This window comes from Xenopus laevis, chromosome 9_10S (genome assembly GCF_017654675.1).
Source record: "Xenopus laevis strain J_2021 chromosome 9_10S, Xenopus_laevis_v10.1, whole genome shotgun sequence".
NCBI lineage: Eukaryota > Metazoa > Chordata > Amphibia > Anura > Pipidae > Xenopus > Xenopus laevis.
The window spans coordinates 7738455-7765244 of NC_054388.1; the positions used below are offsets into that span (position 1 = coordinate 7738455).

Below are 26790 nucleotides of genomic sequence, written 5' to 3' on the forward strand. Positions count from 1 at the left end.
TCACTGGTGTTTCCTCCCAACTCTCAACTTGATCACATTATACAACAGGAATGGGATAAGCCAGAGAGACGGTTCCAAACTAACAGTCGATTCTTAAAACTCAACCCATTCCCGACGGATCTCACAGAGAAATGGTCGTCTCCTCCATCAGTTTGGACTTTCCAAAAATACAGCCTTACCAGTGCCTGATGCATCTTCTTTCACGGACTTTATGGACAAAAAAATTAGAGAGCTTACTACGCTCCGTATTCTCAGCTACCGGATCATCCCTCCGGCCAGTCCTAGCCACGGCATGGGTTAGCCGAGCGATCCAATCCTGGTCCGACTCCCTCATCAACGCCATTGCGGAGGGAGCACCGTGTCACAAACTCCCTCTATGGGCTTCCCAAATCAAGGAAGCTAACGATTACACCTGCGAAGCGTCCTTGGATGCAACACAAGTGATCAGCAGGTCATCAGCACTTCTCCTATTTGTTACAACAGCGCCACCTGTTGGTCAGTTTCCCACCAGTCTGACCAGCAAGTAGTCAAGGAAGTTGTCAGGAGAAAGAAAGAGGCTGCTCTGATGTTCTTCTGCTTAGGAAAGATGTGAGAAAGTTTTCTATTTTTTAAGCAGAAGAACATCAGAGCAGCCTCTTTCTTTCTCCTGACAACTTCCTTGACTACTTGGTGGTCAGACTGGTGGGAAACTGACCGGCAGGTGGTGCTGTTGGAACAATATTCATTCATATTAACAGCACATGTATCCCTTAATATCTTGGAAATAAATAAATAATGAATGTACATTGCAAAAGTGCTAAGAATAGCACACTCATCAATTTTACATTCACTTATTTTAAAGTTTTACTTATCATTTAAAGGCAAATTAATATTTTTAATATAACTGACTGCTAGAGAATATAAAGTGTTAGAAGACTGCTGCCATGTGTTACAGGTATAGCAGATTCAAGGTACTGATGAGATATACGGTCTCCCACATTTAGCACCCAAATCCTCTTGGCAGTCTCAAATAAGTTGAGTGAGACATGAACAGAAGGTTTTCATATACACTTTAAAAGGTAGAGACTATATGCTGTGAAACAGGTATGGAGTCACCATTGGGCTTAGCTCTAATTGTACTTCAGAACTAGAGCTATTATTTACAGCCAATTATACTGGCCCAAACGTAAAGGCACTCTGCTGTTTTGGTGTGGGCTAGAACTGCTGTACCTTGAACGTCGTTCTGCAGGATCTCTGTGAAGACCAAGAAAAGGGCATCCTCAAAGCTCCCAACAGCAGCAGGGCTTGCTCTGCAGGTGATCCGTATAGATAAACAGATGGACTCAAACATGTAGTGATTGAAATGAGGTTTGCTTGGATTCTAAAAAGAGTGGAGATAGAAGTCAGTTTTCTATCTGAAAGGGTTAAAGGGGAAGTAAAGTCTAAAATAGAATAGAAATGCTGTATTTTGTATACTAAACATAAACATGAACTTACTGCACCACAAGCCTAATCAAACAAATGATTTATACTTTCAAAGTTGGCCACAGGGGGTCACCATCTTGTAACTTTGTTATACATCTTTGCAAGACCAAGACTGTGCACATTGTGGTCTGGGCTGCTTAGGGATCGTTATAAATGATCAAAACAGCACAAGTCAAATAATATCTGCCAGAAGCCGATACAGCAAGACTGATTAATAATCAGAATATACAGACTGCACTGGGTCCTGTGTTGTCATGTAATCTAATGTGGATTTTATAGTTTTTCTATTGTTTAATACAAACTTTCTCCAACTCTGCAGAACCAGTGGCTGCAGCAAAATAATCCTCCAAATAGAATCCCAGTTTATCTGTTTAAATCTGGCTCCATGATCTTTGTCCCTGCAGCTGGAGTTGGAAACAGTAAAGGGGATGTAAAGGCAAAAATAAAATCCAATACAAATCTCTACACAGTCGCCGACTGCTCTACAGGGAAACAAACAAAGCTGCTTGAGTTCTGCATGGCTGGGAAGTAAGGCGGGGGCTCCCCCTGCTGTTCATAAGTATGATTGTTTCCCTGCAGAGCAGTTAGGGACCAACTGAAAATTCCTATCCACAGCAGTAAATGAAGGGAGAATTTCATGCATACAGTCAGGTTTCTTATAAAAAATAGTGCACGTTTTAAATAAAGTATATTGGAAAAAGGTTTCTTTTTCATTGAAGTAAAAATGGGATTTTATTTTTTTGCCTTTACATGCACTTTAAATGCAAGTAGTTGGTAACAGCACACCGACAAAGATTCTTCTATAGGTTATTTCATTTGAATTTGTTGAATGCATTTCTTACATATGTTTTACCCGGGCCCTCTCCAGCTCCAGAACAAAAAGGTTACATAACTTGAAGACCACAAACATTGCAGAAAGAAGAAAATCATATTACAATCCCACCAATGGTACCAGTAACTTAGTATTAAGGTATTAAGACACTACCTTGCTCACTGCAAGCAGTTTCTGTGTTAGTTGGCTGATTACAGAAGGTATATAGGGGATGATGGCTTCCTGGAGCAACGAAAAGCTTCTCATGATTGCTGGAAAAGAGAAGGGATAATAAAGAAGGATGTTTTATGTTTAGTATAGATTTATAAATTCAAACTGTAAATATGGGATAGGAATTTCAGCTGAAATATTGCTCGACAATTTATTGTGCTTCAAGAATAACCTTTGCTAAACGATCTTTAAAGGGGTTGTTCACCTTCCAAACACTTATTTTCAGTTCAGTTGTTTTCAATTGCTTTTCATGTTTTATAGTTTTCCCAAAATTGAAGTTTAATGTTCACGTTAGCGTCCTGCAGCGGGTCGAGCAGCCGCAGTTACCCGAAAAAAAGCGGGCACCCTGCGGAATGAGGGGAGGATTTTCAGGTGCGGGTAGGGTTGTGGGTCTCATCTAAATTTCATATCTTGTGTAATATTGTATATATTTTACTCCTTTTAAAGTTTTACAAAACTTGTTTCTGCCCGCCCACTTTTGATGACGTCACTTCCGGTTTGCAGCAACATCATTTCCTGTTTGACGGTGGTCGGGGGGTTGCGGATAAGGCAGTTGCGTATCCGGGTCGGGTAGTGGATCAAAGTGGGTCAATATGCGGGTTGCGGGTCTTAGAATTGGGTTAAGCGTAGGACTCTAGTTCATGTCTCTGTTTTTCAGTCTGGCAGCTCAGCAATCCAGGAGCGGTTCACATTTGTTACATTTAACAATCAGGGATTGTGCTCAGCAGGGACAAAAATAAGAAATGTATCAACTAAATGTATCCATTTAAAACAGTTAGAGGTGGTTCACCTTTAAAGGAGAACCAAACCCACTTTCTAATAAAAACCCCTACTGCCCATAGTCCAGCCCCTAAACCGGTAATTACCACTTGTTGCAGAGTCTGCGCAGCGGAGCTAACGGAGGCCATCTTTAGGCTCTTCGGTAATCTCAGTAAGGAAGATCCGTATCGGCGCATTCGCATTTGTCGCTACAACTGTGCATGTCCCTCGAAAGTGAAGAAAATTACTGAAGCGCCAGAAGAAAACCCGAAGATTACCGGAGTGGCTGAAGATGGTGCCCGCTGAGCTGACTCTGCAACAAGGGTTAATTACCGGCTTAGGGGTATTCACTTGTGTTAACACCTGTGCAGGGAGGGGAGACTATGGAAGGTATGGGGTAGGGGTTTTTATTAGAAAGGGGGTTTAGTTCTCCTTTAAGTTAACTTTTAGTATGTTGAATGGTTAATTCTAAGCAATCAGTCTTCATTTTTTTCTTTTTTAGCATTTTTGAACTATTCATCTTTTTCTTCTGATTCTTTCCATCTTTCAAATGGGGACCATTTATTGTTATTGCTACTTTTTATTACTCATCTTTCTATTCAGCCCCTCTCCGATTCATATTCCAATCTGCTTGGTTGCTAGGGTAATTAAGAAACTGCAAACTATTTCTGGGGAACGGTCTGAAACCAACTGAACTGGAAAAAGTGTTTGAAGGTGAACAAACCCTTTAAAGCCAATTTAAATGGACAACAAAATTGTTACTAATGGCTGGCTGCAGGCACACATTACACCTGTGCATAGAATGCATTGAGCACCCAAAATATCAGAGAAGCAATGAAAGTACCTTTCATGATGTATTCATTCTCAGTTGAGCCAGGCAAGGAAAGTGCTTTAAATAGATTAGCTAAAAGGAGCTCCACGTATGGCATCATGTCAGCTGCTACAATGCTGAGGGTGGACACACAAAAAAGTCATAGTTATGTACAACACAGGGTCCCAGTCAAATTTAAAGGCCATGATCTCATGGGTATCCCTGTTCATTTTGCAGAGAATTAGAAGATTTTAAAGCAATTTCTAGAAGGGATTTAGGGTCCGTTATCCAGAAAGCTCTGAATTATCTAATAGCTGTCTCCAATAGACCCCATTTTATCCAAATAATCCAATTTTTAAAAAACGATTTCCTTTTTCTGTGTATTATATTAATAAAACAGTAGTTTGCACTTGATCCGAACTAAGATATAATTAATCCTTATTGGAGGCAAAACCAGCCTATTGGCTTTATTTCATGTTTATATGATTTTCTGGTAGACTTAAGGTATGAAAATAAAAATTACAGAAAGATCCGCATCCGGAAAACCCCAGGCTCCGCACATTCAGAATAACAGGTCCCATACCTGTATTTGATCCCAACTAAGATATAATTAATCCTTATTGGAAGCAAAACCAGCCTATTGGATTTAATGTTTACATGATTTTCTAGTAGACTTAAGGTATGAAGATCCAAAGTATGCAAAGATCAGTTATCCAGAAAACCCCAGGTCCCAAGCATTCTGGATAATGGATCCTATACCTGTACCTTGTACTTGATCCCAACTAAGTTATAAGTAATCCTTATTGGAAGCAAAACCAGCCTATTGGGTTTATTTAATGTTTACATGATTTTCTAGTAGACATAAGGTATGGAGATCCAAATTACGGAAAACCCCAGGTCCTGAGGATTCTGGATAATGGATCCTATACCTGTACTAAGGCACAATCAGCCAGTGGGTGGGAGTGTTTATGATTAATGCTTATTTCTATAAGTTCAGATAGCGTTTATGTGCCTTTTATACTGTATAATCCCAACTGAATGAACTCTCGACAAAAAAAGGGACCTTTTTTTTTCCTTTTAAACCCATTTTGGTGCAGTGGGGAAAATAAATAAGACTCCAGGGAATCCACAGAAGTTTATACTTACAGGGTGGTGGTCGTGGCTCCTTTCATGGTGAAGAACCTCTCCAGGGCGTGGGCTGCATACGTATGGACTACTATGCTTTCTGCCTGCAGATATGTTATTAGAAGAGGAATGGTCGCCAGAAGCTGTTCTTTGGGAAGCTGCAAACAGAAAATGCAAAAAACTGGTCTTAAAAATCTAAAAAAATAAATAAATAAATAAAAAAGGGAAATACTGTCATTGTTGGGAATGCATTGTGTTGTAGGGCTCTTGCAGATGATTAGAAATGTAGGACTGTTATTTCTGGAAGAAGCTTCATTTAACAACTGCCATTTCTGACAATCTTATGCGCTGGTTATTAGGTGGTACGGTTCTGCTGCGATCTTTATCGCGAAAATGTGATATAAGCATCTCAAACTGAAGTAAGAAACTTTATAAATACAATCAATTAAAAATTCTGCATTGTTTCTGAAATAATCAAGTTTATATTCACTATCCCTCTCTCAGCATCTGTTTCTCTTCATTCTGTCTTCATTCTGGAGTTGGGTATCAGATGAATGATCCAATATATCTTATAGGAGGGTTTTCTTTCCTAACAGATGAATTAGAGCTCACTGAAATAACTGATTCCAGTACAAACAAAATGTAACAAAATAATTGCCTTTTGCACAAATCCTGCATGTAGAGAGACATGATGTCTGGTGAGTTTAATAGAGTGAGCTCTAATACATCGTCTAGGCAAAAGGAGCCCCCCTATAAGAAATATTGGATCATTCACCTGACCCCCAACTCCTGAATGAAGACTGAAAAGAAACAGATGCTCACTCTATTAAAATCACCAGACATCATGTCTCTCTACATGCAGGATTTGTGCAAAAGGAAGTTATTTAGTTAGATTTTGTTTGTATTGGAATCAGTTATTTGAGTGAGCTCTAATACATCTGCTTAAGAAAGGAAGCCCCCCTATAAGATATATTGGATCTAACTGTCAATGAATATCTGACACCCAACTGCTGAATGAAGACAGAATGAAGAGAAACAGATGCTGAGAGAGGAATAGTGAAGATAAACTTGATTATTTCAGAAACGGTACATCATTTTCAGTTGATTGTATTTAGAACATTTCTTATTTCAGTGTGCTGACTCTAATATTAAATTGATAGTTCCCGTTTAAGGAATTTACTGCTGGCAACAGATTAAAGGGGGTAATTCACTCTTAGTACGTTATAGAAATTCTTTCCAATATTTTTGCCCCTATCAAATAGGAGATACAGATCCCCATAGCCAAAAATACCCATTGCTCCGTGAGCCTACAATTGTTACTTTTTATTCCTTATGTTTCCATTCATGCCCTATTCCCGTCTCCATTCACACTACTGCCTGGTTGGGTAAACTGGTTCTATAAACCAGAGAGTTATTTAGAACATTGCCTATACACAATGACTATCAACTTTAATGGAGAAGGAGGTTCCTCGTGGGTGGAAAACCAGGGTGTACTATAAACAGCAGATTGTTCAGCACAAATATGGACTCTAAAAACAACTTACTTGGCTTCTGAAAAACATGATATATTTAATGCCATCTGCTTTAAGTACTGGATATTCATTGACTGGAAGGAAGAGGAAAAAATACAAATCAGGAAAAATTACAGCAATAAAGAGACAGTGTAATGCAGACGAACTGAAACTAAAGATAAATACATGACTGGACAAGCACATGAGAAATGTTCCTCTATACAGACATTGATATATTAAGTGCAGCTTCTATAAGTAACACAAAATAGGCTTTTTGCAAATGGATTACTCAAGTACTAATAGAGAGAGCAGAATTAGCTGTATTATCTTGACACCCATTATAATAATCACCAGTAGTCCCAGTCACTAAAAGCAATAGATGTAATGGTTTCCATCAGGTTAAACAATGTACTTGGCAATAAATGTCTGACTATCACATCTATTGGGAAAATAGACTTTTTAGTCAAAAACACCTTTTTTTTAAGCTTTTTTTTGCTTTCTGGAAGCTCCAGAGGTCTGTAATACTTTTTAAAATCGTAAAATTGTACAGAAACAGTTGTTACCCTTCGGGAATTTTTTCCTAAACGTAATAGATCTCAGTACATACTCAGAACAATAAAGTGAGTAGATAAACAGTGGCAGTGTGGTCACTAGGAAAGCCAATTAATAGTAATACTTAGGCTGCCTTTCCAAAGCTTCTTAAAGGAGAAGGAAAGGTTACAATTAAGTGAGCTTTATCAGAAAGGTCTATATAAATACACCAGTAAACCCTCAAAGTAATGCTGCTCTGAGTCCTCTGTCAAAAGAAACATCACATTTCTTTCCTTCTATTGTGTACTCATGGGCTTCTGTATCAGACTTCCTGTTTTCAGCTTAAACCTCCAGGGCTTGGGCTTGAGCATGCTCAGTTTGCTCCTCTCTACCTGCTGTAATCTGAGCCGTGAGCTATAAGTAAGCAGGGAGAAACTCAGGCAGGAAGTGATGTCACCGCTAATATGGCAGTTTCTATCCTGTTTACTCATGTATGGTAAAGTGGAAAAATGGTTCTGCAGAATATAGTGTTATAGCTTGCACTATTGTGGCTAATCTATTGGCAGACTTCCTTCTCCTTTAAAGGAGTTGTTCACCTTCCAAACACGTTTTTCAGTTTTCAGATTGTTCCCCAGAAATAAAGGCTTTTTTCCCCAATTACTTTCCATTCCACTATTTTGGATTCACCCGAACGCCCGAATCCTGTGTAAAAAAAGATTCAGCTGAATACCGAGCCGAATTCGGTTTGCATATGTAAATTAGGGGTGGAAAGGGGAAACCATTTTTTACTTCCTTGTTTTGTGACAAAAAGTCACGCAATTTCCCTCCCAGCCCCTAATTTGCATATGCAAATTAGGATTCGGATTCGGCCAGGCAGAAGGATTCGGCTGAATCCGAATCCTGCCGAAAAAGGTCGAATCTAGGCCGAATTCTGAACCGAATCCTGCATTCCTTGTTTTTCCAAAATCTCTGGTGTGAGTCTGGCAGCTCAGTAATTCAGGTGCAGACTCTAAACTGTCACAATTTTGCAACATTTCATGGTTACATTTCTCAGCAGCATCTGTAGAGTATTAGCAACTATTGTATCAATTCTAACAGCTGCCTGTAATGAAACTAATGAGGGATTGTGCTCAGCAGGGACAAAGATAAGAAATGGATCAACTAAATGTATCAATTTACAACAGTTTACAGGGTCGACGACCCCCCCCTCCCACAGCTGCTTTAGAAGGTGAAAAAAAGACACTTTACACTTCAATATTAGAAAAACTGTGACATATAGACAATAGAAAGTAATTGGAAAGTGTCGTTATTTCCGGTGATCTATTGGAAAACAACTTGTTGTTTGAAGGTAAACAACCCCTTTAAGACCCACATCCTGCATGAAAATCTGCTGAAACAATTTAATATAAAAGTCCTGTCCTGCAAAAGAAAAACGGGTCCAGCACTTAATAACCCCCCAGAACAATAGAAAGTCGGCCATCCCAAGACTTGCCCCTCGTATGTTATCCTTCTATTTGGTCTGTTATCCTTATCCTTAAACACTTACTGTTTGCAGATTTCAAATCCGGAAGAATGTGATTGACAAAGAACTCTCTTAGGTTAACAAGTTCGTTGGCTTGAGTAATTCCATGCTGAAAGAAAGTGAACAGTGTTACAAAAAAAATGTTTATTAAATGGCCTTATTAATCCTTTAAGATCATACTGCTTCATAATATAGTTAAAAAATTGACATTTGATTTTAAGGCCAAGCCAATAAATATGCTTTATCTCCCTCAGTCATGAACCTTTAACACAACTCCATTTTCCCAATAACAGATCAACCCAGAACTAGAACAAGCTTAAAGGGGAAGTAAAGTGTAAAATAGAATAAGGCTAGAAATGCTGTATTTTGTATACTAAACATAAACATGAACTTACTGCACCACAAGCCTAATCAAACAAATGATTTATGCTTTCAAAGTTGGCCACAGGGGGTCACCATCTTGTAACTTTGTTATACATCTTTGCAAGACCAAGACTGTGCACATGCTCAGTGTGGTCTGGGCTGCTTAGGGATCGTCATAAATGATCAAAACAGCACAAGTCAAATAATATCTGCCAGAAGCCGATACAGCAAGACTGATTAATAATCAGAATATACAGACTGCACTGGGTCCTGTGTTGTCATGTAATCTAATGTGGATTTTATAGTTTTTGTATTGTTTAATACAAACTTTCTCCAACTCTGCAGAACCAGTGGCTTCAGCAAAATAATCCTCCAAATAGAATCCCAGTTTATCTGTTTAAATCTGGCTCCATGATCTTTGTCCCTGCAGCTGGAGTTGGAAACAGTAAAGGGGATGTAAAGGCAAAAATAAAATCCAATACAAATCTCTACACAGTCGCCGACTGCTCTACAGGGAAACAAACAAAGCTGCTTGAGTTGTGCATGGCTGGGAAGTAAGGCGGGGGCTCCCCCTGCTGTTCATAAGTATGATTGTTTCCCTGCAGAGCAGTTAGGGACCGTCTGACAATTCCTATCCACAGCAGTAAATGAAGGGAGAATTTCACTACATACAGTCAGATTTCTTATAAAAACAGTACACATTTTTTAATTAAAGTATATTGGAGATAGGTTTCTTTTTCATTAAAGTAAAAATTGCATTTTATTTTTTTGCCTTTACAAGCCCTTTAAACACAGCGGGTGACTTGCCTAAATCTCAAGCTTCCAAAAGAGACATGAGCAAAAGTTTGAAAACCTACCTTTTGTGTTTGTGCTTTAGATGCCAAAGACGTAACAAGGTATATTGCAGCATCTTTGTGCTTCCAGTTCACAGAGGGGTTCTTTGCGTATTCTTGGAGCATCGAGTTAACGTAACCAGAGAAGATGTTGGTGACGGGGCCTTCAAAAAACTTGCACAATCCACGCACCAGATCACAAGCTGCTCTGCGCCTGGTATCAATATCTGAGATAAATCATACAAAAGAGGTCGAATTTGTAAGAGCTGTCAATGCAAAAGGTGATGGTCCCAAAACGTATGGTCTTCAAATAAAAGTCACATATACAACAAACCACCGGTGTTAATTTTCACGACAGAAATACAAGTATAACCAAAACAAAGTAAACTGGAGAAAAAAAAAAAAAAAGAATGTCCAGAAAAGTTTGGATAAAATATTACCTGATCCCTCCAAGTCTCTTCTTATATATTCTTCAGAGTTGTCCTCAAAAGCTTCTTCATCAGCAGCTACACAATTTCAAAACAATGTTAAAAGGGATACTGTCATGGGAAAACATGTTTTCTTCAAAACACAATCGTTAAAAGTGCTGCTCCAGCACAATTCTGCACTGAAATCTGATTTTCAAAAGAGCAAACTGATTTTTTTTATATTTAATTTTGAAATCTGACATGGGGCTAGACGTATTGTCAGTTTCCCAGCTGCCCCCAGTCATATGACTTGTGCTCTAATAAACTTAAGTCACTCTTTACTGCTGTACTGCAAGTTGGGGTGATATCAACCCCCTCCCCAGCAGCCTAAGAACAGAACAATGGGAAGGTAACCAGATAGCAGCTCCCTAACACAAGATAACAGCTGCCTGGTAGATCTAAGAACAGCACTCAATAGTAAAATCCAGGTCCCACTGAGACACATTCAGTTACATTGAGTAGGAGAAACAACAGCCTGCCAGAAAGCAGTTCCATCCTAAAGTGCTGGCTCTTTCTGAAAGCAAATGACCAGGCAAAATGACCTGAGATGCACCTACACACCAATATTACAACTAAATAAATACACTTGTTGGGTCAAGAATTAAATTATTACATGGTAGAGAGAAGTATTTGCAGTGTAATTAAGAAATAAAAACTACTCTATAAAAATCATGACAGAATTCCAATTAAGTCTTTTCTGCCTTTTTAGTCAGGATGCAAAATAAAACTATTATTTTATAAAACATTCATTACTTGATTACATACTATGCAGATTAAGCTTTATTTATTCAAAACATTTCTTACCTCTAAATTCCATATTGGGAACAATGACCTTTTCACAGATACTCGTTAAAGTGTTGGGATCCTCAAACAGGTTTTTATAGTGAGGTCTCTCGCACACAGATGCCAGGAACTGGATGGCATTGCTTACCAACTGTACACAGAGCAAAACATTAATCTTTAGTACAGACACTCATTGCAGACTTACATTCATAAGACGACAAATTAAAGGAGAACTAATCTTAACTAACGAAGTATCTAGAAATGTTGTACATGATGTTTTGTGCTTCTGTACCAGCCCAAGGCAACCACAGCCCTTTAGCAGTAAAGATCTGTGTCTCCAAAGATGCCCCAGTAGCTCCCCATCTTCTTTTCTGCTGATTCACTGCATATGCTCTGTGCTGCTGTCACTTACTGAGCTTAGGGACCCACTCACAATATACAGTACACATAGAATAGAAATGTCACAATATAAGGCTGATTAGTAATTAATACACATAATTACTACATGGCAGCACAGAAACCAGTGCAATTAGCATCAGAATTTAATAATCAGCAAACCTGTAGCATCAGCTTATATTACAGCCAGGGAAGCTCATTTTCTGCTGGATAATTAGTGACGAGCCCTAAGCTTAGCTTCTCAACAGCCAATCAGAGCCCACTGAGCATGTGAGTGTCACAGACACTTTCCAAGATGGTGACCCCCTGTGACAAGTTTGAAGTCCTGGATCATTGCTGCTATTGACAAGCTGAAACTTTAGCCTCGTGCATTAAGTTAACTATATAAAATATGGCATTTAATTTTTAGGGTTTAGTTCTCATTTTAAAAAACAGCGTCTCTTACCAAATCGTATTTAACTTCTTGTCCTGTGGTCACCAGCAGGTTCCAGATGGCTGTGACAAAGCGAGGCAAGTAGGGCTGAAATTCTTCATCGTATTTCTGAGCGTATAAAGCTGCGTTGTCACAGATTTGGGATTTTAACATTTCCAGCAACCCTGCTTCCTCTTCATCCTTAGGCGGGGAAATGGTTTATAAGCAGAGTTAAAGGGATACAGTCTTGGGGAAAAAAAATGTTTGTTTCAAAACGCATCAGTTAATAGTGCTGCTAATGCAGAATTCTGAACTGAAATCCGTTTCTCAAAAAAGCAAACAGATTTTTTTTTTATATTTAATTTTGAAATCTGACATGAGCTTAGACATATTGTCAGTTTCCCAGCTGCCCCAGTCATGTGACTTGTGCTCTGATAAACTTCAGTCACTCTTTACTGCTGCACTGCAAGTTGGAGTGACTAATAACATCTTCAAATGGGCCACCGAACCTCTGCCATTGACTTCCACATGAACTCGGCTGTTTTTAGGTGGGAAATAGTCAAATTCGAATTGTTCCCAGGGACCAGGAATGATACATCTTGAATTTGGATTATTTCCAACTCAAATTTGTGAGTTTTACCCAAAAATCCAACTCGAAAAGTCATATTTCCAATTCGAACCTTAATAAATTTCTAACTACACTGGCGTTATTTTTCCATACGAATACTTTTCCACTGAAACTATTGAATAGCTGCACTTACTGCATATGCCTGAATTTATCCTTTTAACACTTACATCAGTTTGCAACAGTTTGTTATCCAAAGTCAACAGGTTGTGAAAATTGGTCATCCAAGTCTCCATGTTATCTTCAAAAAATTCAGGAAGGTCCTAGTAAAACAAACAAAAAGCACAATTGTATTTCAACCATTTATAGATGAAGCAACCCAATGCCTAAACAGAAATGCTCTATACCAATAAGGGTCAGGGCACATGCTGCTATTTCGGGAGATTAGTCGCCTGGCGACAAATCGTTTCTTCTTGGAGCGGCTAATCTCCCCGAACTGCCTTCCCGCCAGGTAGAATGTAAATCGCCGATGGGATGGCAGTTGGATCGTTTCGGGTTTACAAAGTCGCCCAGTGTCCTCGTGAGGCAACTTCGGAAAACGAAGCGCTGCAAGTGCCATCCTGCCAGCGATTTAAATTCTAGCCGGCAGGAAGGCAGATCGGGGAGATTAGTCGCCCGAAGAAGAAGGGATTTGTCATTGGGCGACTTATATCCCAAAATAGCAGCATGTGCCCTTACCCTAAGGGTCAATAAAACATATACAGAAGCTGCTATATATGGTACAGAGATGTATAGCTGAAAGTCATGTAGGCAGATGCAGGGCCTCAGAGTTTTAACGGGCCACCACCCTAAAGCTATTTTGGCTTAAAGGCAAGCTTTAGTTGCATAAACTCATTAGGGCTCATTTATCAACACTGGGCAAATTTGCCCATGGGCAGTTACCTATAGCAACCAATCAGTGATTAGCTGTTTAAAGCCAGCTGCAAGCAGAACAATGAATGCAGTCATTTGATTGGTTGCCATGGGTTACTGCCCATGGGCAAATTTGCCCAGTGTTGATAAATGACCCCCCATTGTGTCCTGCCAAACAGAGCCTCCTGTTGGCTGCAATTGCACATAGGAGCCACCAATAGCCAATCACAGCCCTCATTTGGAAGCCCAAGAAACTTTTTGCATGCTTATGTTGTCTTCCAACATTATTTTACACTTGATTGTGGCTTACAGGTAAAAAAAAAGTTGGGGACGCCTGGTTTAGTGTTTAAAGAATGATATACAGGTATGGGATCTGTTATCAGAAAACCCTTTAACCAGAAATTTCTGAGTTTAAGTAAGGCTGCCTCCCATGGACTATTATAGTCAAATAATCCAAATTTCTAAGAATGATTTCCTTTTTCTCTGTAATAATAAAACAGTCGCTTCTACTTGATCCCAAGTAAGATATAATTAATCCTTATTGGAAGCAAAACCAGCCTATTGGGTTTAATTAACATTTGTGATTTACTAGTAAACTTAAGGTATGGAGATACAAATTACAGAAAGATCCATAATCCGGAAAACCCCAGGCCCCAAGCATTCTGGATAACAGGTCCCATACCTGTACTACGATGCACAGAATCCAGGATTCGGTCTTTTTCAGCAGGATTCTGATTCGGCCGAATCCTTCTCCCAGGCCGAAATGAATCCTAATTTGCATATGCAAATTAGGGGCCGGGAGGGAAATCGCGTGACTTTGTCACAAAACCAGGAAGTAAAAAAATGGTTTCCCCTTCCCACCCCTAATTTGCATATGCAAATTAGGATTCGGATGAATCTTTCGCAAAGGATTCAGGGGTTCAGCCAAATCCAAAATAGTGGATTTGGTGCATCCCTAATAAGGATTAATTATATCTTAGTTGGGATCAAGTAGAAGCTACTGTTTTATTGTTACTAGGGATACACTGAATTCGGGGATTCAACCTTTTTCATCAGGATTCGGATTCAGCCGAATCCCTCTGCCCGGCCGAACCGAATCCTAATTTGCATATGCAAATCGTGTGATTTTTTGTCACAAAACAAGAAAGTAAAAAATGTTTTCCCCTTCCCACCCCTAATTTGCATATGCAAATTAGGATTCTGTTCGGTATTCGGCCGAATCTTTCTCAAGGGGTTCGGCCAAATCCAAAATAGTGGATTCGGTGCATCCCTGCTTTTATTTTGAATTAAAAAAAACCCTCACTTTTTCCTTAATAGTTGCAGTTTGTGGACTCAGTTAATTAACATAGGCAAAAGCACCACTGAAAATCAGTTACACATAGCAGAGTCATAATAAATGTTTGCTGTACGAGGAAATTCTGTTTAACGGACGTTAATGTCTCTTTCGGATGAACACAGCAGCTTTGTTTTGCCCGTGAGTAGCCATTTGCAGAAGAGTGCTTGGCTTTGTCTATATTTCTCTTCCCAAAGGCATGTTCCAATGAGTGTTACCTCTTACAGTTGCCCTAAAATGTTATCAATGTGTTCTGTGTTAATTGATCCCACCTATTACGGGTTTTTTTTTTTACCCCATTCAGCATTGACCTTTGTTTCCATGGGGTAAACAGGGGAGATCAGACCAATTAACACATTCAGTGACATGTGTTGGGATCGTCAGGAGTGAAGCACACAGCCCACCTCGTGTGTACAAGCCCTAAAGTCACACACACATATATATCACTAGTGTAGACTATGTTCAGACAACATGACGGTCATCTAATACGATTTCAAGAGTTCATTTATTAACTACCTGCAAAGCCTGCACAAGGACTCCATTGATTCTTTTGTATGAGAATTTGCATGAGTAACATGTTTCTCTCCGACCCCTTGGATGTTGCTCCCTATAGCCTCAAAGCAGGGGCTTTATTTATTTTTTTTGAATTCTAGGCGTGGAGGCAAGTTTTAGTTGTATAAAAACCAAGTGTAACGCCAAACAGAACCTTCTGTAGGCTGCAATTCCTCACAGGGGCTACCAATAGCCAATCAAAGTTTGGCATTGCCAGGCACTTTTTGCATGTTTATTTTGCTCTCCAATTTATTTCTTCATTTGAATGTGGCTCACGGTAAAAAAAAAAAAAGGTTGCGGGCCGCTGCTCTAGAACAAATTAAAGGGATACTGTCATGGGAAAAATTTTTTTTTTATCAAAATGAATCAGTTAATAGTGCTGCTAATGCAGAATTCTGAACTGAAATCCATTTCTCAAAAAAGCAAACAGATTTTTTTATATTTAATTTTGAAATCTGACATGGGGTTAGACATATTGTCAGTTACCCAGCTGCCCCCAGTCATGTGACTTGTGCTCTGATAAACTTCAGTCACTCTTTACTGCTGTACTGCAAGTTGGAGTGATATCACCCCCTCCCTTTCCCCCCAGCAGCCTTAAGCTGGCCATAGACGCAACAATCCGATCGTACGAATCGTGGATTCGTACTATTTTCGGACCGTGTGTGGAGAGTCCCGACATTTTTCGTCCGGCGGAGATCGGTCGTTTGGTCGATCGGACAGGATAGAAAATTTCTGTCGGCTGCCGATAATATCTCTGCGTGTATTACCGATCGTACGATTTTCAGAGGGAGACTGTCACTAACTTTGGTCAGACATAACTTTCATATGATTGCTGTCAGGACATCGGCTGATTTGTTCTTTTACTACTTTATTTGATCTGACTGGTTAGTGGCAGGTCAGGAGTTGAAAAAGTCCGGTTGTACGTTGATTCGTACGATCGGATCTTTGCGTCTATGCCCATCTTAACAAATGGGAAGGTAACCAGATAGCAGCTCCCTAACACAAGATAACAGCTGCCTGGTAGATCTAAGAACACTCAATAGGAAAATCCAGGTCCCACTGCGACACGTTCAGTTACATTGAGTAGGAGAAACAACAGCCTGCCAGAAAGCAGTTCCATCCTAAAGTGCTGGCTCTTTCTGAAAGCACATGACCAGGCAAAATGAGCTGAGATGCACCTACACACCAATATTACAACTAAATAAAATACACTTGTTGGTTCAGGAATTACATTTTATATTGTAGAGTGAATTATCTGCAGTGTAATTTAGAAATAAAAACGACACCATAAAAATCATGACAGAATCCCTTTAAGAGTGCAACTATACATCATATCATGCCTCAAGGCTCCAGGGTAAGTAGAGTTTTATAGAATTTTTTTTATATTGATATCTCGTTTGCTAACCAAAGCCTCAGTGTGGGAACCTCTATGTGGTGATAAAGTGTACATGCCTTCAAAACAGTACATTCTTCACAAACGCCTTAACTTACCTGAAAGTTTAGACTGTGAAAAAGCTTCGCTATCAGGATTAAGGAGGAGAAGAGAACCTTTAAAGCACTGACATCATTTGCATGAGTATTACAGAGCTCAATGGTTGCCTAAATAAAAAGAGAACAAAATAATCGATGTATTGACAGATGTAAAAAATCAGTTTCAGATGTATAAATTTAACACAGTTTAAAGGGGTTGTTCACGAAAATGCTATTTGGAGACATTCTATTATTTGCAGTTTTTGAATGATTTGGCTTTTTTCAGCAGCTCAGGGCCCAATCTACCCTATCAACCAGGCAGTACAGGTATGGGATCCATTATCCGCAAACCCGTTATCCAAAAAGCTCAGAATTACAGAAAGGCCATCTCCCATAGACTTCATTTAAATCAAATGGTCCCAATTTTCAAAAATGATTCCCCTTTTCTCTGTAATAATAATAATAATAATAATAATAATAATAATAATAATAATAATAATAATAATAATAATAAAACAGAATCTTGTACTTGATCCCAACTAAGATCTAATTAATCCTTATTGGAAACAGAACCAGCCTATTGGGTTTATTTAATGTTGAAATGATTTTCAATGGGTATCCAAATTACGGAAAGATCCTTTATCCGGAAAAACGCAGGTCCCGCATTCTGGATAATAGGTCCCATACCTGTAATTTGAATAAGAGACTGGAACATAAATAGCAGAGGGCCTTAAAGGGGAAGTAAAGTCTAAAATAGAATAAGGCTAGAAATGCAGTATTTTGTATACTAAACATAAACTTACTGCACCACAAGTCTAATCAAACAAATGATTTATGCTTTCAAAGTTGGCCACAGGGGGTCACCATCTTGTAACTTTGTTATACATCTTTGCAAGACCAAGACTGTGCACATGCTCAGTGGGGTCTGGGCTGCTTAGGGATCGTCATAAATGATCAAAACAGCACAAGTCAAATAATATCTGCCAGAAGCCGATACAACAAGACTGATTAATAATCAGAATATACAGACTGCACTGGGTCCTGTGTTGTCATGTAATCTAATGTGGATTTTATAGTTTTTGTATTGTTTAATACAAACTTTCTCCAACTCTGCAGAACCAGTGGCTGCAGCAAAATAATCCTCCAAATAGAATCCCAGTTTATCTGTTTAAATCTGGCTCCATGATCTTTGTCCCTGCAGCTGGAGTTGGAAACAGTAAAGGGGATGTAAAGGCAAAAATAAAATCCAATACAAATCTCTACACAGTCGCCGACTGCTCTACAGGGAAACAAACAAAGCTGCTTGAGTTCTGCATGGCTGGGAAGTAAGGCGGGGGCTCCCCCTGCTGTTCATAAGTATGATTGTTTCCCTGCAGAGCAGTTAGGGACCGTCTGGCAATTCCCATTTGCAGCAGTAAATGAAGGGAGAATTTTACTGCATACAGTCAGGTTTCTTTTAATTAAAGTATATTGGAGATATGTTTCTTTTTCATTAAAGAAAGTAAAAACGGGATTTTATTTTCTGCCTTTACATGCACTTTAATAGAAAGATAAGTAATGAAAAGTAACAATAACTGTCAAACTGTAACCTAACAGAGCAAATGTTTTTTAGGCTGATGGGGTCAATGACACCCCCCCCCTTAAAAGAAATAATGATAAAAGGTGAATTAATTAATATAGAGTAAACTATTAATATAGAGTAAACTTACCTTAAAAAGATCAGTCAGCGGCGAGGCAAAAGTATCCAGTACAAGTTTAATCTCGGTCCACAATTCGCTTGATTTAAATTCATGGCGGTATCTGCCAAAAGTAGGCCATGGTTAGTCAATATATATTAAATCAGTTCTGCATAACATGGACTATTTCATAATACCTTATAGCAAAATTGTACAATTCAGCCTTACAATCTTTCTGCATGGAGATGGCATTTAGGTCTCTCTTAGACAAACACCCAAGTAGTGGATAATGCTTGTGAGGACCAAGCAATATGGTCCCAAATGGCCATAGATACACAAAGATGGTCTCTGCAAATTTATACATCAACCCTATTAAAAAAATGAAGGGCAAATCTTATCTTTAAATAACCAGTAATAAAAAATGTAGGGAAGTTAATGATTTGTGTTAAATTGGAACAGTCCCAAAACGTCAGGATTTGATAAAGGACAGATACTTTCATGAAATGTCCTATATGAACACATTTTCAATCCATGCACTAAGGATTAAAACCTTTTTCCTTCGCTCTCTTTCTGCGCTGGAGTTAGCTTTCACTACTACTACTTGCCTTCCTCCCAAATGTAATTTTAATACAGTCAACTGCAAATACCTTTTGAAGAGGGAGTGAGCTGTGTGTAGGACTCCGTTTATAACATGAAAGTCTCCGCTCTGGAACCTGTTCACCATTTCTGTCAAGAGATTCGGCCACTTCTGGGGAAAATCTTCACGGCCGATGATACTGATGGCGTCACTTAACTAGACAGTGTCAAAAAAAAAGTAAAGTTGGGTCCATCACCTGACATTTTTTACCTCCTGCTGCCTCACCTCCTGCCCTCAGCTTGCACACTGTACAGTAATTTACAGAAAGGCTGCCTCCCATAGACTCAATTATAATCAAATAATAAAACAGTAGCTTGTACTTAATCCCAACTAAGATATAATTAATCCTTATTGGAAGCAAAAACTGCTTATTGGGTTTATTTAACATTTACATGATTTACTAGCAGACAAACTAGTAGGTTTATGTCCTGCGTGCGCACGCACATATATAATACACACATTTCAGTGAGTCATGTGACAGAAATGACATGAGAACTCACCATTTATAACTGATGACATCAGAACTCACCGTTTATAAAGATATAATTTACAAGATATTCATGGCTTTTGTGTATATTATAATATATATATATATATATATATATATATATATATATATATATATATATATATTATATATATATATATATATTATATATATATACACACACACACACATACACACACCAGATAGACAAACAGAGAGAGATAGATATAGAAAGAAGAATAGATAGACAGACAGATAGAAAGAGATATATATATATATGGATAGAGAGAGAGAGAGAGAGAGATGAGAGAGATGAGAGAGATGAGAGAGATGAGAGAGATGAGAGAGATGAGAGAGATGAGAGAGACGGACAGACAGACAGACAGACAGACAGACAGACAGACAGACAGACAGACAGACAGACAGACAGACAGACAGACAGACAGACAGACAGACAGACAGACAGACAGACAGACAGACAGACAGATGATAGATAGATAGATGATAGATAGATAGATGATAGATAGATCAATAGATAGATAGATAGAGGATAATTACCTGCTTCTGAATTTGCTCTGGGCTACTCAGCATCAGGTTTATGATACTTGATTTAATAGCTATCCGGTCAGCTTCGCAGATATTGTTGGGCTCATCTTCAACCTGATGTAACGAATAAGGAAACCATTGGTAAGTGTGTGTCATTTAAGTGCAGTAGAAAGGCTGGAATACATAGGAAAATGAAGAGGAGGAGGAGCACTAAAGCCTAACTAAAGATGTTACAGCAGAATATTCTGTGATTCTGTACCAGCCCAAGGCAACCACAGCCCTTTAGCAGTAAAGATCTGTGTCTCCAAAGATGCCCCAGTAGCTCCCCATCTTCTTTTCTGCTGATTCACTGCACATGCTCTGTGCTGCTAATATGGCTGCCAGTATGCACGCAAGACTAACGCCTCCTCGTCTGGCTGTAGCCTTGACCTAAAATGCAATTCACCTTGGTTGCATAATCAGTCCCTTCGCTTAAATACTTACAATTCGCCAGTTCCTTTTGATGTAATTTTTGAAAGTGACTGCAGAGCAAACTTTGATGACATTATCTTGGGAGCGTTCGACCAGTGTTAAAAGCAGGAGCGGATAATTCTGATTTCCTTCAACCGATTCCAGATACTTTTCGGCTGGGGAGTGACAAGGTACGACATTAGACAGGGTTTTGGGCTGGGTAAATGCAGAATTCTCTAGCACAAGCCTCATCTGGCTCATAAATAATGGGACCTACTTAAAGGAGAATTCAACCCATAATAATAAAAAAATAAAAAAAATTAGGGGCACTTGCGGGGGGGGGGTTATTACAAGTTGAATTCTGCCTTTAAAGGGATTGTTCACCTTTTTTTTTAAATTCGGGTAGTTTATTTAGTAGATAAAATAAGCAGTTTACAAAATAAAGTCAAAAAGGGATTGTTCACCTTTAAGCTAACATGTAGTATGTTATAGAATGGCCAATTCTATAACATACTGAAGCAACTTTTCTGGTCTTCATTTTTTTTTTTTTATAGTTTTTGAATTATTAGCCTTCTTCTTCTGACTATTTCCAGCTTTTCAATGGGGGTCGCTGACCCCTATTAAAAAAACAAATGCTCTGTAAGGCTACAAATGTATTGTTATTGCTACTTTTTATTCCTCATCTTTCTATTCAGACTCTCTCCTATTCATATTCCAGCCTCTTATTCAAACCATTGCACGGTTGCTAGGGGAATGAAGACCCTAACATCCAGATTGCTGAAATTGCAAGCGAGAGAGCTGCTGAATTAAAAACTAAATAACTCAAAAGACCACAAATAATAAATAATGTAAACTAGGGGTGCACCGAATCCAGGATTCGGCAAATTAGGGGCAGGGAGGGAAATTGCGTGACTTTTATTTGTCACATAACAAGGAAGTAAAAATGTTTCCCCCCTTCCCATCCCTAATTTGCATATGCAAATTAGGATTCGGTTCGGTATTCTGCCAGATCTTTTGCGAAGGATTCGGGGGTTTGTCCGAATCAAAAATAGTGTATTCGGTGCATCCCTAATGGAAACCTCAGAAGACCACTCTCTACATTATACTAAAAATGAATTCAAATGTGAACAAACCCTTTAATGCTCTCTTGCTTACAAATGAACTGTACCCCTGAATAATTATTTTGGATTTGGCCGAATCCATCTTGGAAGATTTGGCTGAATACCGAACCAAATCCAAATTTGCATATGCAAATTAGGGGCGGGAAAGGAAAAAGTGGGAAAAACTGGTTTACTTCCTTGTTTTGTAACAAAAAGTCATGTGAAATCCCACCCTCCCCACAATTTGCATATGCAAATTAGGATTCGGTTCAGCCAGGCACAAGGATTCGACCGAATCCGAACCCTGCTGAAAAAGGCCGAATACCGAACCAAATCCTGGATTCGGTCCATCCCTAGTTTAAATACCCACAGAACAAGGAGGAGTCACGATTCTCACCTCCATATTACCCATAATGCACAGTGGAACATTTTTAGTGCACTAAAACTATAGTTGCAGTACATATTACATGAATTACTTTGTGACTTTTGTTTATATAGTGCTCCAAAATAGTGGAAAAAGAATATCCACTTAAACTTAATACAGTGTAACAAACGTTATTGTAACAAGTGATATAAAATTCAATAAAAACCATTGACACAAAGTCCTTAAAACTTGTAAGCAACATTGTAACAGTGAATATCGGACAGTAAACTTTATTTTGTCTCGATACTGAAGCTCTTGGAAGTATTTATCTCTGGCTCCAATGCCGAATTCAGGAGACAAGTAGCCCAGAATTACTCTGGATCTGGAGCTCCCATATCTTTAAATCTTAGGGGCAGATTCATCAAGGGTCGAATTAAAAATCCGAATTTGGAGGTTATTTTAGCGCAATTCGACTAGGGAATAGTCCGAATTAAAATTTAGAAATTTATCATGATGGGGCACATTTAAGGTCGAGGTGAGTTTTCGATTTCAAACAATTCAAATTTTGAGCTTTTTTTTTTTACTTCGACTAGGGAATATTCGATTCGAATTTAAAAAAAAACTCGAATATCAAAATTTATCATGTACGTTCTCTTTAAAAATTCGATTTCGACCATTCGCCATCTAAAACCTGCCGAATTGCCGTTTTAGCCTATGGGGGATTCCTAGAACCGATTTGGAATCAATTGGTGGACTTTGAAACATCAAAGTTTTTTTTATTACTTCGATTCGTACGATTAGAAAACGGACCTATACGGCCATAAAAAAAAAAAAAATTAGACTTAATTTCGGTTGGTCTTTTTGAATTCGAATTTTTAACTTTTTCAAATTTGACCCTTGTTAAATATGCCCCATACTGTCCCTTTAAGAATTCGACTATTCACCATCTAAAACCTGCTGAATTTGTGTTTTAGGCTATGGGGGACATCCTACAATCAATTTGGAGTCGTTTGGTGGACTTAAAATCGATTTTGATTCGAATTTGCAGCTCGATCCTATTCACCCGTTTTTATGAAAGTAAAAAAAAAAAAAAAGATTTTTTTTTTAATAAATTTTGATTGGTCATTTTTTTTCGAATTTCGAGTTGATGGGAGTTTTTAGAAACTCCCATGAACTTGAAACTCGACCCTTGATAAATCTGCCCCTAACTGTACTAAAAAATAATACACAACACATTCATCTGATCTGGAATTGCCCCCACGTCCTTGAATTTTGGAGCAAATTGTAGACTTCTTAGTGCTCAATCTCGAGTTCCCCAAGGGCATTGCATCCACTACATGCCTTCTGGAGGGCAATTATAAAAAATAGATGGTGTTGCTTTTACTTGGGGCTAAAAATGTATATTATCTTTAAAAATAGCCCCTTTATTGGAGCTCCCTATAGTTGTTCTCTGGTCCCAGTTTCAAATGAGGGGGGGGGCGTGTCCTAGTAGGAGGCACAGTAGGAGGGGACAGCCAATCACAGCCCTGCACAGACAGGCTTCAGTTCCCTATCAGGTCCTGCTAGCTGCTGATTGGTTCCTGTCCTACGTTGCAGTGAGCTGAGTGCACAGCCTGGGAATTCAGGGAGCGGGAAATGGAAGAGAAGGGAGGGATTATTAGGGTGTTTGCAGAAATATTCAATAAATCAGCCTGAAACACTACTTTTTTAAGCACAAGGTTTTCCCCTTCCCACCCCAAATTTGCATATGCAAATTAGGATTCGGCCAAATCTTTCAATAAGGATTCAGGGGTTCGGCCGAATCCAAAATAGTGGATTCGGTGCATCCCTAAAATAAAGAAGACCCGCACACGTTTACAGCAGTGTAAAACGATACCATTTACCTGGGCGTCTTACAGCTGGGTCTGGATCAAGAGTTTTCTTCAGATACTCCGTTAGTCCCTGCAAATTGGCTTCACTCAGTTCCATTTTGGCAAATTCTGGAAGATATAAACACGCTGGTAAATAAGGGGGTATGTATTTTGTCATAGAAAAAGGCATGTCCCAAAAAAAAAAAAAAAAAGGGGGGGGTACATTTTCCCTTTAAACGGGTTGTTACATTAACTTTTAGAATGATGTAGAGAGGGATATTCTGAGACAATTTGCAATTGGTTTTTATTACTTATGGTTTTTGACTTATTTAGCTTTTTATTCAGCAGCTCTTAAGGTAGGGTTTCTGCAGTCTGGTTGCTAGGGTCCAAACTACCCTAGCAACCATGCATTGATTTGAATAAAAGACTGGGGTATGAATAAGAGAGGCCTGAATAGAGAGATGAGTAAGAAACAGTAGCAATCATAATACACTGTAGCCTTAGAGAGCATTTGTTTTTTAGATGGGGTCAGTGACCCCCCAATGGAAAGCTGGAAAGAGTCAGAAAAAGAAGGTAAACAATTCAAAAACTATAAAAAATTAATAATGAAGACCAATTGAAAACTAGATTAGAATTACCTATTCCATAACATGCTAAAAGTTCACTTAAAGGAGAACTAAACCCTAAAAATGAATAGGGCCAAAAATGCAATGTTTTATGTACCGAACTTATTGCACAAGGCTAAAGTTTCAGCTTGTCAATAGCAGCAATGATCCAGGACTTCAAACTTGTCACAGGGGGTCACCATCTTGGAAAGTGTCTGTGACACTCACATGCTCAGTGGGCTCTGATTGGCTGTTGAGAAGCTAAGCTTAGGGCTCGTCACTAATTATCCAGCAGAAAATGAGCTTCCCTGGCTGTAATATAAGCTGATGCTACAGGTTTGCTGATTATTAAATTCTGATGCTAATTGCACTGGTTTCTGTGCTGCCATGTAGTAATTATGTGTATTAATTACTAATCAGCCTTATATTGTGACATTTCTATTCTATGTGTACTGTATATTGTGAGTGGGTCCCTAAGCTCAGTAAGTGACAGCAGCACAGAGCATGTGCAGTGAATCAGCAGAAAAGAAGATGGGGAGCTACTGGGGCATCTTTGGAGACACAGATCTTTACTGCTAAAGGGCTGTGGTTGCCTTGGGCTGGTACAGAAGCACAAAACATCATGTACAACATTTCTAGCTACTTCTTTAGTTTAACTTTCCTTGTCCTTTAAAGGTGAACCACCCCTATATTTATTTAAGCAGACGGCATAATCTCAGGGGTGTGGATGTTTCACTATTCAACAACCCATACTTGTTATACAGGGCTGATACTGACGGGCAGATTTATCCAGGATCGAATAGTTAATTCAAATGTTCTAGTTTTGAAATTCACACATTCGAATTTTAATGCCCCTATTAGAATGTGAGATTGTCACACCTTAACCCTGGCAACAGTCCTAATTCCAATATTCGCCACCTAAAACCTGCTGAGTTCATGTACAAGTCAATGGCAGAGGTCCGTTGAGCCATTTGGAGAAGTTAATTGCCTTCCTGACATTCAAGTTTTTCCCCCCAGAGAGAATAGGATTTAAATTTTCGGTTGATACCATTCGATCGAATATTAGGGTAAGGACACAGGCTAAGATTTGGGGAGATCTAGTCACCCGGCGACAAATCTCCTCTTCTTCGGGGCAACTAATCTTCCCAAAAAGCCTTCCCGCCGGCTAGAATCTAAATTCAGGCGGGATGGCACTCACAGCGTTTAGTTTTCTGAAGTTTCCTCTGGAGGCAATATTCGGTTGACTTCGGAGAACTAATCGCGCAGAGTGCCGTCCCGCCGGCGATTTTCATTCTAGCTGTCGGGAGGCAGTTCGGGGAGATTAGTCGCCCACGAAGAATCACCCCGAATCTTAGCCTGTAGCCTTAACCTTAGACATTCACGTTTTTTTTCTTAAATAACTCCAAGTCGAATTGTGAGTATATTCGAATAAAAAAAAAAAATAATTTCGAAATTCGACCTTTGATAAATGAGCCTCCAAGTGTCATTTTACACACACACATACATACATATATCTCTATCTCTATATATATATTCCACAAGGTAGCCAGCACTCTCGTTAAATGGTTTAAGTTGCCTGGGTGCAGTAAAATTTAAATGTATACCAAGCAAAAAACGGATCCGCACTCTCAGGTCTTAAATAAAAAATAAAACATTTTATTTTTTATTTAAGACCTGAGAGTGCGGATCCATTTTTTGCTTGGTGTATATATATATATATATATTTCATTATGTAACCCACATAAATGAAAACTTTAATAGAAAGCTGTCAAAAACTGTAACAAACCAGAACGCTATACTTTGAATATTTTCTAAAGGGATACTGGCATGGGAAAACAATTTTATTTTTCAAAACACATCAGTTAATAGTGCTGCACCAGCAGAATTCTGCACTGAAATCCATTTCTCAAAAGAGCAAACAGATTTTTTTTATATTCAATTTTGAAATCTGACATGGGGCTAGACATTTTGTCAGTTTCCCAGCTGCCCCAGTCATGTGACTTGTGCTCTGATAAACTTCAATCACTCTTTACTGCTGTACTGCAAGTTGGAGTGATATCACCCCCTCCCTTCCCCCCCCCCAGCAGCCAAACAACAGAACAATGGAAAGATAACCAGATAGCAGCTCCCTAACACAAGATAACAGCTGCCTGGTAGATCTAAGAACAACACTCAATAGTAAAATCCAGGTCCCACTGAGACACATTCAGTTACATTGAGTAGG

The 26790-nt window shown here is 38.9% G+C and overlaps 1 protein-coding gene across 2 annotated transcripts in view; it reads right to left on the minus strand.

The window, feature by feature from the left end:
* cse1l.S (CSE1 chromosome segregation 1-like S homeolog) overlaps positions 1-26790 on the minus strand; it is a 40432-nt gene that overhangs the window by 10871 nt on the left and 2771 nt on the right. For both annotated transcript variants that reach the window (XM_018238138.2, XM_018238140.2), the window contains 17 exons: positions 23995-24090; positions 20681-20823; positions 20210-20311; positions 19175-19320; positions 18561-18651; positions 16873-16980; positions 12815-12907; positions 12053-12220; positions 11233-11362; positions 10402-10467; positions 9986-10188; positions 8790-8874; positions 6746-6807; positions 5223-5359; positions 4110-4213; positions 2450-2547; positions 1210-1360 (listed from right to left, as the gene is read on the minus strand). In XM_018238138.2, the coding sequence (XP_018093627.1) occupies positions 1210-1360; positions 2450-2547; positions 4110-4213; positions 5223-5359; positions 6746-6807; positions 8790-8874; positions 9986-10188; positions 10402-10467; positions 11233-11362; positions 12053-12220; positions 12815-12907; positions 16873-16980; positions 18561-18651; positions 19175-19320; positions 20210-20311; positions 20681-20823; positions 23995-24079 (1972 nt within the window). In that variant the 5' untranslated portion in view covers positions 24080-24090. The remainder of the gene's footprint in view (positions 1-1209; positions 1361-2449; positions 2548-4109; positions 4214-5222; positions 5360-6745; positions 6808-8789; positions 8875-9985; positions 10189-10401; positions 10468-11232; positions 11363-12052; positions 12221-12814; positions 12908-16872; positions 16981-18560; positions 18652-19174; positions 19321-20209; positions 20312-20680; positions 20824-23994; positions 24091-26790) is intronic.